At 46.9% G+C, this 13871-nt stretch overlaps 1 protein-coding gene across 1 annotated transcript in view; it reads right to left on the bottom strand.

The window, feature by feature from the left end:
- MGRN1 (mahogunin ring finger 1) overlaps nucleotides 1–13871 on the bottom strand; it is a 55535-nt gene that overhangs the window by 23435 nt on the left and 18229 nt on the right. The window contains exon 5 of the mRNA XM_054390836.1: nucleotides 1928–2045. Coding sequence (XP_054246811.1) covers nucleotides 1928–2045 — 118 coding nt within the window. The remainder of the gene's footprint in view (nucleotides 1–1927; nucleotides 2046–13871) is intronic.

Genomic DNA, 13871 nt, shown 5'->3' with positions numbered 1-13871 from the left:
AGCAATCTGAGGCAAGCAATGGTAGATAGCTGAGTGCTAACACTCTGCTAGCTGTCACAGACAATCACAGAATTGGTTTGGTTGGAAAAGATCTCTAAGATTGAGTCCAACCATCAACCTAAGAACACCATGGCCATTAAACCATGTCCTGAAGTGTGATGTCCACATGCTTCTTGAACACCTTCAGAGAACATAGTGCTGCATTTTGGTGGTCACTTAAGATGCAGCCACATGCTTTTGACTGGACTTAAGAGGACAAGGATTGATATGTACACAGAGCTGAAACAGAAGAAGAGACCTCCCAACTACAGCTCATGTTCCACTTTCTCTCCACAGCCAGAGCTCCCAGCAACATCAATGACAACAGAGGATGCATCAGAACCAAGCAAAGGGAGCTACAAGATCATTTTTCCACAGCACCTCTCCCTTTAAGCTGTGGAAGGAACACAACTTTAGTTCTCGAGTTGAAACCTTGCTGGCAGGAACAAAAGTGAAAATTAAGCTTCTCAATTCTTGAAGAAAGCAATCTGAGCTCCTACTTTCCAGCTCTCTCAGATGACAGAAGGGACTGGAAAGCAGTTCTTCCAGGCTTTTGTAGGCTGAACTTGTGAAATCATATACTGGCAGAGAAGCCAAGACATCAGGAGACCAGACTGCAGGCTCTTGGTAACCACCAAGGCATTTGTTAAGGCACGAGACTGATTAAAACAGTACCTTCAAGACAATAGCTATTCAATCTTTTCAAGACACACAAGAGATTACTTTTTTTCCCCTCTCTTTTTTTCTTTCCTTCCCCCCCTCCCCCCTTTGTTTCTTTTAGTTTTTAAAAAGGTAGAGTTATCTACCAGGATTCACATACACTACACTCTTAGACAGGTTTTGGTGAGGAAATGAGCACTGCATAAGTATAGACCTGGAAGAGGAGTGCACAGGAACAAATATATTAGCAGTAGTTACAGACCAATTCGTCCACATCAGAAATCTTTTATGGCAATTCTGCACAGAGCAGAGGAAAGACCAAGGACTCCTTGCCCTGCATCACATGCAGGAGATGCCCTTGGGCCAAACTCAGAGGCTTAAGAAGCAGAGAGCTACTGCTTGGGTTGGAATTTTGCAAAGATACCACAATCAATAGGACCCTACAGATCTTGTTATGCAGGAAAAGCCACAGAGCTTAATTAAAGCCAAGCCTTTGTCTGGTTGCAGTTATGAGTTAAACTAAAAGAAGGAAGGCATCCCCTTATTCAGCATTAATGCACCAGTGTGAATCTGCCCCAGAAAGGAGAGTATCCTCCCACAACACTGTGCTGCTGCAGTTAATAATGCAGGATGTGGCCCTTAAACAGGACTCTTCCAGAGCAGTGGTCTCCAAACTATTTTGGCTGTTCATTCCATCAGTAAACAATCTTGAGCACACAATCCCAACATAGGTACAGTTTATACACAATTACTACTGAAGTTCTTCCCACATCCCAGTGAATTGTCTTGCATGTACCTCTGTGTTGGAGACCACTCTTCTAGAAAACCAGCCAAAAACTCCAACACAAGACACAGAAAACATCAAAACAAAAAGACTGAGAGACATTTGTTCCCACTAGCTCTTTGGGAGGCTGAAGAGTGGCAGGTTCCTCCAGGAAGAGCTCTAGTGCCAGTCTCTGCATTTTCCCTCCTACACCAGATGTTGGGATGCCAGCTGAGCAGAGATAGCAAAAGTTGCCTCTTTGGGTTTCTTCTGTGTTTGCCTGCTCTACCTGCCAAGTTCCCAGACAGCATTCATACCTGCTCCTCCCAGGGCCCCATTCATCTCATACCCACAAAACATGCCATGGCAGCTGGGAGAGGGTGCCTTCCAACATGGCACTAAATGGGAGTCCAGTGCTTCTGGGACAACAGGCTTATGGAAAGGGGACACTAAGGAGACACTTACCTCATCATCCTTCCAGTCTGAGAAATCAATCTTGAAGGAAGGCAGGGAGAACTGCTGGCTTACCCCTCTCTTGTAATGAACCGTCTCCGACTGCAGAGAGGGATTCTTTGTGCTGTATCTGAAGAAGGGGAGGAAAAGAAAACTTGCTGTGACACATGATGGCTCTCTGCTAGGCTCTTGCTCATTCACACCTGTTGACCCTTCAGGAATCACAAGTGGCAGCTCTAAGCTGGCAGGGGCTGGCAGCCATTCAGAGGGGATACAAAAAGGGAAGGGAATGATCAAAGCGAAAAGGTGAGCACAAGGAAGGGAAAGCAGTGCAAACAGGCAAGGTCTGAGTGGATCCATACTGACCTGCCTGGAAACACTGTCAGAGCAGTACAGTGGGGTGCATCAGCTCACTACATCCAGGGCCTAGGCAATGCTTTCAGCCTGGCACACAGTTTTATTTTCTGCAGGAAACCCAGGAAGAACAAGCAATGATCTAACAGTGGCCACACACAACCCCACACAGCACTAAAAGCTCTCCCATGCCTCCCCAGGACAGCTCTGCCCTGAGGAACACTGCTGTGCTCACCATCATCCTGGTAAGCAAGAGCCATTCCAATTCACTTCTCTGTTCTTTATGTGCTTCCTCAGAGATGTTGCAGGAACATCCCAACACCACTGCAGGGACACCAACAACTCCTCCATGCCAGCCTCCTTCTTCCACTGTTCAAGGCCCAGCACTTGAAATGCCATAACTGCCATGCTGGGATGAACATCTGTGGGATGGCACCATAGCTACTATCCACCATCTTCTGCACCCAGCAGCCATGCAGACTACCTGCCCACTGACTGTCACTATGGATGGTGTGAGTCACAGTGAGCTTCAGTGGCAAAGCAGGATTGAGGAGTTTTTGCCCCTTTCTGGAGAGTGGTATCTGAGCTGGATGTGCACAGCCTCTTGCAGTGCCAACTCTGGCACAGGAGAGAAGGCAGGATGGGAACATCTGAAGCTGTTTTTACTATCAAAGCTTTTGTTGTTGAGCTACTAACTGTGTGTTCAGAGCACGCTGACAAACTAGAGAGAAAGTGAGAGATCCCTTACCCAAGAGGCTTACATTGCAGAAACACCAGCCTCCCCTGGCACAGTGATGAGACAGGTCTAGCTCCAGCTCTACAAGAAAGACTTTAACAGCTGGTCACAGTAATGGGATGTTCTCTCTCGTGCCACTAACCATCACTTCCTAAGTGGAGCTTCACATGGTGAAGAAAGCCCTGGCCTCCAGCCACTGCACAATGAACAGCTACAAGCTTGAAGCCTTGCTGAAACTTGATCAACCAGCCAGCCTGGGGACAGGCTCTAGGGACAGGTGTCACATTAGCACCAGGAGTTCTAGGCTGAGGTCTTCCTTAATTCAGCTTGGGATATCACACAGGATCCCCTGACAAGCAGCTCCTCAGATTTTGCTCATCTGTCTCCCAAAGAATAACATGAGTAGCACTACTGTCAGCCTTGAGGAGACACCACCAGAGGACACGGAGGCATCTGATGTGGCTGATTCAGTTCAGAGTCCTGTCAAGCAGAGCAGTTAACAGAGTGCACAGAGGCAAAAAAAAAAAAGAGGATCCTTTCTCAAAAAAAAAAAAAAAGAAAAAAAACCCACAGGATTCTGTACTTTTGAGGACATTCAGCTGCTCTGAAGCACAGACACAACTTATACATCACTAGGGACATAAGCAAAGGTTGGAAAGCTCCAAATTCCTTCAGCCTAACTATACCTTGTAAAGGAGCAGAGCACACCAAAAGGGGATGGAAATACAAAACTTTTCTACACACAAGGTAATGTCTTCTGGTTTCTGTAAGCAAGAGGCAAGAGGGTCAGGCAGCTCACTTCCAGAGAGAGTGAAGTCAAAACCCATGGGAAAATCCCCTGGGGCTGAGTCAAACAGGAACTGCAGAACTGAACATCACACCAGAGATGTGAAGACTGGGCTGGATTATGGAAGAGGTGATTAGAGGGGACACGCCTGAACCTCAAAACTTGGCTTTATGTTATGCTGTGGAAACTTTACACTCGAATTCTGTAGCTCTGACAGGTACCTGCTCCCTGAGTGCAGGAGCCCACAGAGACAGCAGGCTGCTCTCCAAGGCCAGGCCAGCCAGCACTGTAACACAGCCAGAAAACACCATCATTAGGATGCATTTTGCAGCCAAGGATGTAAGGACCTGGATACCAGAAGATGATGAGAAATTCTTAATTCCTCTCAAACCCAAGGAGGAAAAGCCAGGCTCCCCACTGCTGCTGCTTTTCTCTGGAAAGTCAGTGTCGCTCCTGCACCCTCTGAGGAACCAGAAGTTCCTATCAAGTGTCACAGGATCCATGATAAATTCTGGAGGGCCATGACAAAGCAGACCACACACACTCCGCTCTTCCTGCCAAGGCAGGTGCATTGTGTTATTTATGACAACACCTTACCCTCAAAGACCATTCTGTACTGTGTTGAAATGGTGCTGCTTTACTAGAAGGTCCCACTTCATCCTTTGCATTTAAAGCACGGTGTGGGAAGAGATCAGAATGACAGGTCTTTTATTATGTGTGAATTACAGAGCCAGCAATTGAGTGAAGCTTTATTTACTGAGTTGTCAAGCACAATGAATAGAGCAAGCCTGTATCTAGCTCCTTTTGTGGTGCTCTTAAAGCTTCCCAGCTCTGCAGAAAGGCACAATTCTCCCTCTACAGCTGGGAGAGCAGGGGATGGAAGAGTGACTTATCCAAGGTGACAGCAAGTCAGGAACCTATTCGAAATAAAGTGCAGAGAGGGGAAGGTCAGAGGCTGCCTGGATGCCATGCACCACAACAGCACTGGGGAAGGGATGTAAACATGCTGATGATGAGTGCCAGGAAGGCTGGAGGACCTGCACTTGTAACACCAGAAGCCCAAAACAGCCTACAACAGGAAAACAAGTAATGCTGTTCCAAGGAGGACAGGCTTGCTGCTCTCACTGCCCCTGAGAAAAGAAATAAGCCAGGTACAAAGATTTTCTGAGCTGAAGAGCACGAGAGAAATATCAGGGAGGCTTCTCCAAGTGAGCTTCATGCCTCGGGCTGTATGACCCTGATTGCTCTCATTGCAAAGCAGCCTTGGATCTAAATATCCTGACAACACTGGAGACCTCCAGTCAGCAGCCAGTGCTGAGGCTGCAGAGCACCAGCAGGGCAGAGCCTGGTGAATTCCCTTGGCAAGTGCTGGTGACCCCAGATTGTCACAGAGATCAATCATCTTCCTAAGGTGAGGCACAGGATCCACTGCACATGTACAGACTCCTTGTGTTGCTCGGGACAACCTGGCTAGCATCCTGTGTATTAGTGCCTAAGTGATTTCTACCCAAGCCCAGCCCTTCTGGTTGGCATTTGCATTGTCTTCCATTCCCTGCCTGTGGTGCTCTGGGCTTACAGCAACACTACTGGAGAAACTCTGCGGAGCTGTGCTACAGAAAAAGAGAGTGTGCTCTAAGAGTAAAGGGTAGCAGAGGAGCAACATGCTGCCTCACCCTGCATAAAGGCTGAAATCTGAATGTCTGAGCTGTTATTCCTCAGTTTGCACCAAGCCAGGTCTCCATCCACATGGGAAGTCTAAGAAAACCACTTGGTGAACACTGGCAACTCAGGACAATGGAGAAGTGGGGTCTCTTCTACTAGGTCAAGATCAAACAGAAATCTCCAGTCACATTTTTAAACCTGTCTGTTTGCTCAGGTACCCCTGACAGCATGAGACTCACCAGGAACAGAGGGTACCACACTGCAGCAGCCTGAGCTCTGTCCTCAGGGTTCATGCAGCCTGTGTCCTGCTGTAAGCTCTTTGATACACCTTTACTTATACTCCATGCTGATTCCTTCCTCCCCTGTGTCAAACTCCTCCACCCCACAAAACCAGCTGTGCATGAGAGAACTGGCAGATGAGAAGCTCCATGACTGCATCATGGTGATTTTTGAGAGAACAGGAAGCAAACTAAAATTATTCCCCAGTTCCACTTCTCTACCATCAGCTGAGAATCACTCGCTGCCTGCCCAGAGAAACTCAGCCTGAGGCTCACCCAGGCTTCTCCCTGTACACAGTCCAGACTTGCTACTGGGCACCTGGAGACCTTAAGTAGCTCCCAAGCCAGCAGTGCATGCCAGAGTTCAGGAACCTCTGGCTAAGCACAGTTAAAATTGTTGTTGTTACATGCTCAGTGGAGATGCAACACTAATGTGCTCCTCCCTGAGTAGCACCTGGGTAAGTTCTCAGCAGAGCACCATTCCAGCTCCTGTAGACTTCTTCAAAGCTGTGTTCCTTACTCACATCTCCACCCAGCACTGGGGCTGCTTTGGGCAGTCAAAAGACAGTTCCTGTTACCAGAAGCACGCTGGGACTCCTGACTGAGAAGCACCAAGCAGGGATCCTAGCTAGCTTGCCTCAGCATTGTGCAGAGCACCATCCAGACCCCATTGCTCAGAGGATGCAGGTAGCAGTGCTGCCCCAAGGCACCGGTTTTGACTAGTAAGGGCTAAGAGACTGACTGTGCTTGGAACAGCTTGTGGACAGAAGAAGAGTCCTCTTTCTTGAGTGGCAGCTACCCACACACATTGCATGGCAATCTGCAGTGAACCAAGGACAAGGCAGAGTCACAAGAGAACTTTAGAGGATATGCAGGAATCAATTCTTCCACTGCTGCAGACTGTGAATGCCTGGCAAGTTCCATGTCCTCTTACAAGTGAAGAGGAGGGAGTCAGTCATAGAACCAGAATGGTTTGGGTTGGAAGGGACCTTAAAGATCATCAAGTTCTAACCCTCCTGCCATGGGCAGGGACACCTTCCACTAGACCAGGGTGCTCAAGGCCTCATCCAGCCTGGCCTTGAACACTTCCAGGAAGGGAGCATCCACAACCTCTCTGGCCAACCTGTTCCAGTGTCTCACCATGCTCACTGTAATGAATTTCTTTCTAATCTCCAGTCTAAACCTCCCCTCTTCCACCAGCTCAAAGCCATTCACCCCTTGTCCTATCACTGCAAGCCCTTGCAAAAAGTCCTTTCCCAGCTTTCTTGAATTTTTCGTGTTCTTGTTCTGCTAGTGTTCAAAGGGACCAGGATTTGATATGGAGCAAGCACACTGGCCACCTCTCTCATCCACATACTCGCTCCCCTTTCATTTTGGGACTGATCAAACAGCTTTTGAGGATGAGGGAAGTTGAACAAGTGTCTCAACTCAAAGTGATTTTTTTGTTATAAAAGAAAGATTACTAAAATAAAAGAAGGCCAAAACCCTGGGTGTCAGTCACAGTTAGGGAAGACCCAACCCTGACACTCCCAGAGTTTGGAGGATGTCTGGGTGCTAACCTGGTGCATTGCAGTCCTGCCAGTCTTCTCATCCCAGCACTGTGGAGTTTCCGCTCCAGGCCAGGAGAAAACAAATACCTTACCACACAGCTGAAACCCTGCTGCCCATATCCTGCTTCAGCACCTGCAAAGTCTGCCTTCAGCTGTTGAACTTACTGGTGAGGGCATCACACTCACAACTCTAACCAGGCTTCAAAGCTGGCGGCTTACACACCGGCTACACAGAGGCACAAAGACCAGAGCTCTCATTAAAGACAGAGAGTTTGTGTGCTTGCTGCATGTGTCGGTGTGAGCTGAAATTCCCCCCCCACCGACAATAACCAGGCTAGCCCAGTCTGGAAGCAAATGAAAAGCTGTATTTACAAGCAGAGTCTACAATCTGTGATGAAATGCAATGAATATGTACAAATATACAAAATTCACAACATTTACAAATATATACAATCAACAGAAAAGCACAACCTATCTCCCTTTGCTTCCCCCCAAGGGGACCCTCCCAAAGGGGCCTCTCTCTCGCAGGAGCTTCCCCCCAGACCCTCCTGGACAGAGAAGAAGAGTTAGTTAGAGCAGAAAGTTGTTAACTTAGCTGCCAAGGTCAGTGTATGTTATCCTCAGCCAGAAGAGAAGAAGAAACAGCAGCCAGACAGCCCAGCAACTGCCCCCACTGCAGAATGCAGAATGTGCAGAGTGCCCACTTTGTTTTGGGTAATAGTTCTTAAACATTTCTATCTATCCAATGGAAGTGTTTAGAACAATCAGTATTTTGCTTTCTTACACCTAATAGTGACTTATTTACACTCTTTCACTTTCTCTGTCTTGAACTTTGCAAGGAAAAATTTAAAAGACAGTTTCAAACCATCACACTGCAATCTACAGATTACAGCTCTCCAGCCTGTGAACTCTGCACACTACAGCATTCCCGTGGGGGACTGGTGTCTGCCTGGATCAAAGCAGGCTTTGGCTGGCAAGGCTTGTGCCTAGCAAAGACCAGCACTCGCCTCTGATTTCTTCACACAGAAGAAATCTCTCCGCACAAAGAATTCCTATTAATCACCACAGCTCACAGCCAGAAGCAGCCAGAGCACCTTTCAGAGGCCCTGAACAGACAGAGGCTATTAAATAACCAAAGGAATATCTGAGTGCCTCTGGCTCTCCTACGCAAGCTTGAGTGAGAACAGCCATGCGCTGAGCTACTCGTTCCAGCTGGATTTCATTTTGTGAACCAGCTCTCCCCCAGCTTCCACACACAGACAGAACAGATCACCGCCGCGGCGTCACGTCCAACGGCACTGCGGGAGGACGCCTGCCAGGAGAGCAGCAGCCATTGCACAACAAGGAAATGAGATGGCTGGAAAAAAAATATATAAATACATATATCCACTACACCCACGTGTGCTTCAGCAGCACAAACAGCACAGCCCTGGGAAAGGGCAAAGAGCTGGACTGACCTATTTTTGTGGTGTTTTCTCTTTATAACAAGAAAACAGAGTTCAGCAACATCACTAGGATACAGGAGAGGATCTTTTCTGTCCAAAGAAGAAGATTCATTAGATTCACAGAATGGTTTGGGTTGGAAGGGATCTTAAAGATCATCTAATTGCCACCCCTGTCGTGGGCAGGGACACCTCCCACTAGATCAGATTGCTTAGGGCCTCATCCAACCTGGCCTTGAACATCTCCAGGGAAGGGGCAGCCACGACGAATGGGTTGCAACACTCAAACCTCTCATACTTAACACCAGCTCCTGATCCGCCTGCTTTGCTCATGTCCTCAGAGTTGGCTGTTTTAAGTGATTCCAGCTACAGGGCTGGTTTGACTCCTTACCCTGAGGAAACAACCGCTGCTGTCATGTTTTAACTACACAATCCTTCCTGCCAGTCAGCAGGATAGCTACAGTTGGAAAAGTCCTGGGGGCCCTCCCAGGAACTGTGCACATCAAGGCTTTTGCCTGAAAAGGAAAGGATGTATTCACAGAGCACACATAGAAAGAGAATATGAACATCTCTACAGCCTGTTCCAAAAAACCATAGCTGTCTCCTAAATCAAAGACATCTAAGGGTACGAATACCTGAACCAGTTCCTGCAGAAGAAAGCAGGCTACGAACTGGGAGTCCTTCAGCTATTCACAGAATCATAGAATTGTTTTGACTGGAAAAGACCTCTAAGATCATTGAGTCCAGCCATTGACCTAAGACTACCATGGCCATTAAACCATGTTCCAATATGCCACATCTACATGCTTTTTGAACATCTCCAGGGACTTTGACTCCACCACCTCCCTGGGCAGCCTGTTTCAATGCCTGACCACTCTTGCAGGAAAGAAATTTTTCCTTATCTCCAACCTAAACCTCCCCCAGCACAGTTTGAGGCCATTTCCTCTTGTCCTATCACTAGTTTCTACATTTTCACTACACTTTTCCTCTTATCCTATCACCTGTTACTACATCTGCACTAGCACCAGGAAGTGCTGGGTACCATCCCCACAGCATGAGGCTGCAGAGATGGTGAAACCTCTGCTGTCCCATGAAGCACACATTTGCCTTCTCCAGACTTTACTGGTCAACTGCAGTCCCACAGAGGTGACAATACAGCTCCCCAGGGAACTCAAGAGTTCAACAGCTCAGGACAAGAGGCAGGCAGCAGTTGGGAGCTACGTGCTCCCAAGATCTTGGCTGGGAAATGGTATAGCTGAGCACATCTCCCAGCAGGATTACCTGGGAAAGTCTGTTGAATGCTTCTCTGAGACAGGTTAGGACAGGCAGCACATACTGATAAAGCCACTGGCTTTTAAACAGAGCCCAAACAGCTCCAGGAGGAAGCTTCCTGGCTTGCAGAGAGCAAGGTTTGCCTTTGGTGATGGAGATCAGCTAGTCCTGAAGGCAGACCCATGACACACTAAGCACTGTAGGCAGGCCCATGACACACCAAGCAGTGTGGCTCTCAGGTGAGCAAGAGGTTCTATGACAAGCTATGCCTCTGCTCACAGACAGCCACCCACTCACTCTCCCTCTTTCCTCTCACCCCAAACTGTATGAACACAACCACCTTCCCAGCAGGAGCTTCACAGGAGCAAAAGCACTGATACTATCAGGATCAGGGGCTGTGTCAGCAGAGAAGCCAGAATAACTTGTTCAGCACTTCTAGGGAGCCATGCTGCAGTCTGGGGACTAGGAGACAATTTCTGCCTTTGACAAGGGTCCAGAAAGTTTCTCCCATTTTAGGATTTTAGGAGAGTGAGGGGAAAATATAAAGTATTTTGTTTTAAGGAGGACCTTCTTCCCAATCAAATGTTGGCTACAGCAACAGAAAAGTTTTGAATTTATACAGGATGCAGCTTTTGCAGGTTCTTGTTCCTTGAATGCAGCTGTTAGAAGGAAAAGAATTGCAAAAAAAAAAAAAAAAGGCAAAGCTAGCAGGCCAGGCAGGGGGAAGCTGCATTCCTAATGGTGCACTAAAAATGCACTCGCTCCCTCAGAGCTCTAAGAATGCAGCCCCAACTCTTTTTTATTTTTTTTCCCCACTAGAATTTCAAAAGAATAAATCAAAGTAATTATAGCACTACCCTTTCAGAATTGCTTTGCAAAGCTGAAATCAGAGCTTCAAAAGGTTTTACTAGCAGCCAGGAAATCCAGAGAAGCGGAGATGCCTACTTCGGGCAGCTGCACTCGCCCCAAGACGTGCTTCATGAGCCACTTCCACATGGAAGAATAGCCTGGGCTGAATTAAAGCAGCTTATAAAGTCTATATTTGTACCTCACTTCCCTCAGACTTTATTACCTACACATCTGCATGAAATCAGGATCGTGCCTTCCGAGAGGTTCCCTGGCTTCTGGTGCAGCCCCCTACTCCCCACACTTCTATAACATTTATTGTCCGTGAACTCCAGAGACAGACAGTTCATCACTCCTCTGCTACAAGGAAATTACAGGATCATTTATTAAGTAAAAGGCCAGCAGTGGAAGCAAGAGCTGAATCTGAGTGCTTTGGATTTTGACATAAAGCTTTAGTGCATAGGGGCCTGCTGCCACCCTAGCAGGGCAGCACTGTATCAGCAGCTACATTTTGCTGACCAGGTAATGACTGCTGACTGCTGATCCTGGTTTCATGCAGAGGCTCATGCAGGTAGGGCTCATGAACAAAGGCCTCTCCTCTGCCAGTTGAACAGAGACCCAGCTCTCAGCAACCCATGGACAGGGTGGATTGAAAAATACCTTTTTTTTTTTCCCTTTTTTTTTTTTTTCCCCTTTCTTTGAAGTTGACAGTTGTGTTAACTTTTAGAAACTCTACCTAGAAATTGTTCACAGTCAATTTAAAAAGCAGTTAGGTGGTTCAGATTTGCTGCATAAGCTCTAAAGAACAGACAGCAGCACTGGTGACAGTCAATGGCTTAGTGCAGGGCACTAAATTTCAGTAAAATGCATTCTTAAGCACTTTCCTCCTCCCATCAACCAAGAGAGTTCTGAGAGGAAAGCTGCTAGATACAGAACACTGAAACACTGCCCAGAGAGAAGACACTCTGCCCAGAAACAGTTGGTTATACTCAGTAACTACAAGACTTCCATTAAGCAATTAATATTCAAGGCAGAACTTGACAAGACAGTCTCTTAAGAGTCCCCCATGGAGCAGTTTAACGAAGAAGAACACTACACTGAGGGTCTCAGAGGATTCAGTTGCACTTCCAGCCCAACAGAGCTTGGTTCAAGACACAGCTTAAATAAAAAATGCAGCTTTTTGTTATAGAAAACTTTCTTTTTTTGCCACTTTGTCACAACAAAGTGCCACACCATAAGTCTGCACAAAGACATTTTTAAACTCCAGGTATATACTTCACAGACTTAAGCTCTTTGTAAAACATAGCACAAAGTTTGATAGGAAGCTTACACCAAGCTGTAAGTGGAGATGGTTCATTGCTACTGACCACTGACAAATCCTCCTTTGAGGTAAACCAACAAGTTTAAAAATCAAGATGTAAACCAAGACTTGCTGATTTAACCAATGGCTAAAGTCTGACAGTGTAAATACATCCACCCTGGCTACAGAGGCCCTCAGCTCTCCTCATTAGCCCATAGATGGTTTCCTTCTTAGGTCAAAACCCAAGGAACATTGCAGGGCAGTACAAGGGACACTGGCCACCTCTCCACATTGTACCTGTGTTAGGAAAAGAAGATTTCAGTCTCCAAGACTGCCATTCCAACACCTTCACTAGCACTAAGTTCACAGGTGACCTAAGGACCTAAGAGACAGAACACAGAAACTTTATCAGGATTTCTAAGGCATCCTGCTGTGTTCAGCTCTGCTCAGGAAAAACTGCATCCAAACAGAAAGTGTTTTCAGAGTTTGTCAAGTGAGAATTTTGAAGCACTTGAAAGGAGCTAATTTATTACCTCTCCAAAATTCTGGATGGGGATATCCTCCAGTTTGGAGGAATGCACATCTGGATGAGAGCACTGAGCTTGTCACATTGCTAAAAATACTCTCTTCGTTGATTATTAGGGGGTGTTTATACTCTGCATGAAACACCTAGGGCATTTTATGCTCTGTCATACATATTTCTCCCTGCAATAAAACCTAAGTTCACCCCCAAATCCAGAGCACCACTTCAGAAGCCATCAGCACTAAGTGCACAGAGCCGCTGGTCAGCCAAAAGCCTCTACTGGAGGAAGCCAAGAGCTTCTGCAGCCTCAATCTTCCTTCCTTCATTGAACAAAAAAGAATTCTTTGTCCCATGGCCATCCAAAGTCTGCCATAATGTACCAGCAGCTCAAGTGTACCCAACTCACACCACGGAGAGCACATTTCAGCCACCTCAGCTCTTGATACAGAGAGGAATTCTTTTGTAGCCTTACAGCATACAGAGTTGATTGGAACAGTTTAAATCATAGAATGCTTCAGGTTGAAAGGGACCTTTAAAGGTCATCCAGTCCAACGTCCCTGCAATGAGCAGGGACATCTGAAACTCGAGCATGTTGCTCAGAGTCACAACCAACCTGGCCCACAATGGTTCCAGGAATGGGGCATCTACCACCTCTCTGGGCAACTGTCATCTGTTAAGTTAAATATTTGCTGCTGTTATTCAAAACCATCCTGCCTCATACCAGCTTCAAAATGAAAGTGCTGGCTGGAGCAAAATATTATGGGGCTTGAAGTTCAGGTTGTAACACAGGAGGCTTCCTGTTCTGCTTGCTGCTTTTAGGTTCTGGGTTTTGGATGTTGGCTCCTCCACTGGGATGCCAGCCAGGTAGAGAGGGATAGGGGAGGAGCTCCCTGGCTTGGGTTTTTAGCTCACTGCCTTCTACTTGCTGCTGCTTTCTGCAAATAGGCTAAGGTAATTGAGCAGTGTGTTATCTCATTTACAGTAAACTCTTATTTCAACTCTGGAATTTTTGTGTGTGTGTTACTTTCCCTCACTTCTGTGTTGTAGGGAAAAGACTGTGGCAAACTAGCACAGCAACCTGGGCCAGTGTCTCACCACCCTCCCTGTAAACAATTTCTACCTTGTATCCAGTCTGAATTTCCCTCTTTTAGTTTCAAACCATCACCTATTGTCCTGTCACAACAGGCCCTGATAAAAACTCTGTCC

The sequence above is a fragment of the Indicator indicator genome, chromosome 22, assembly GCF_027791375.1.
Source record: "Indicator indicator isolate 239-I01 chromosome 22, UM_Iind_1.1, whole genome shotgun sequence".
NCBI lineage: Eukaryota > Metazoa > Chordata > Aves > Piciformes > Indicatoridae > Indicator > Indicator indicator.
The sequence above is the reverse complement of the archived record's forward strand: the minus strand, read 5'-3'. Positions and strand labels throughout refer to the sequence as shown.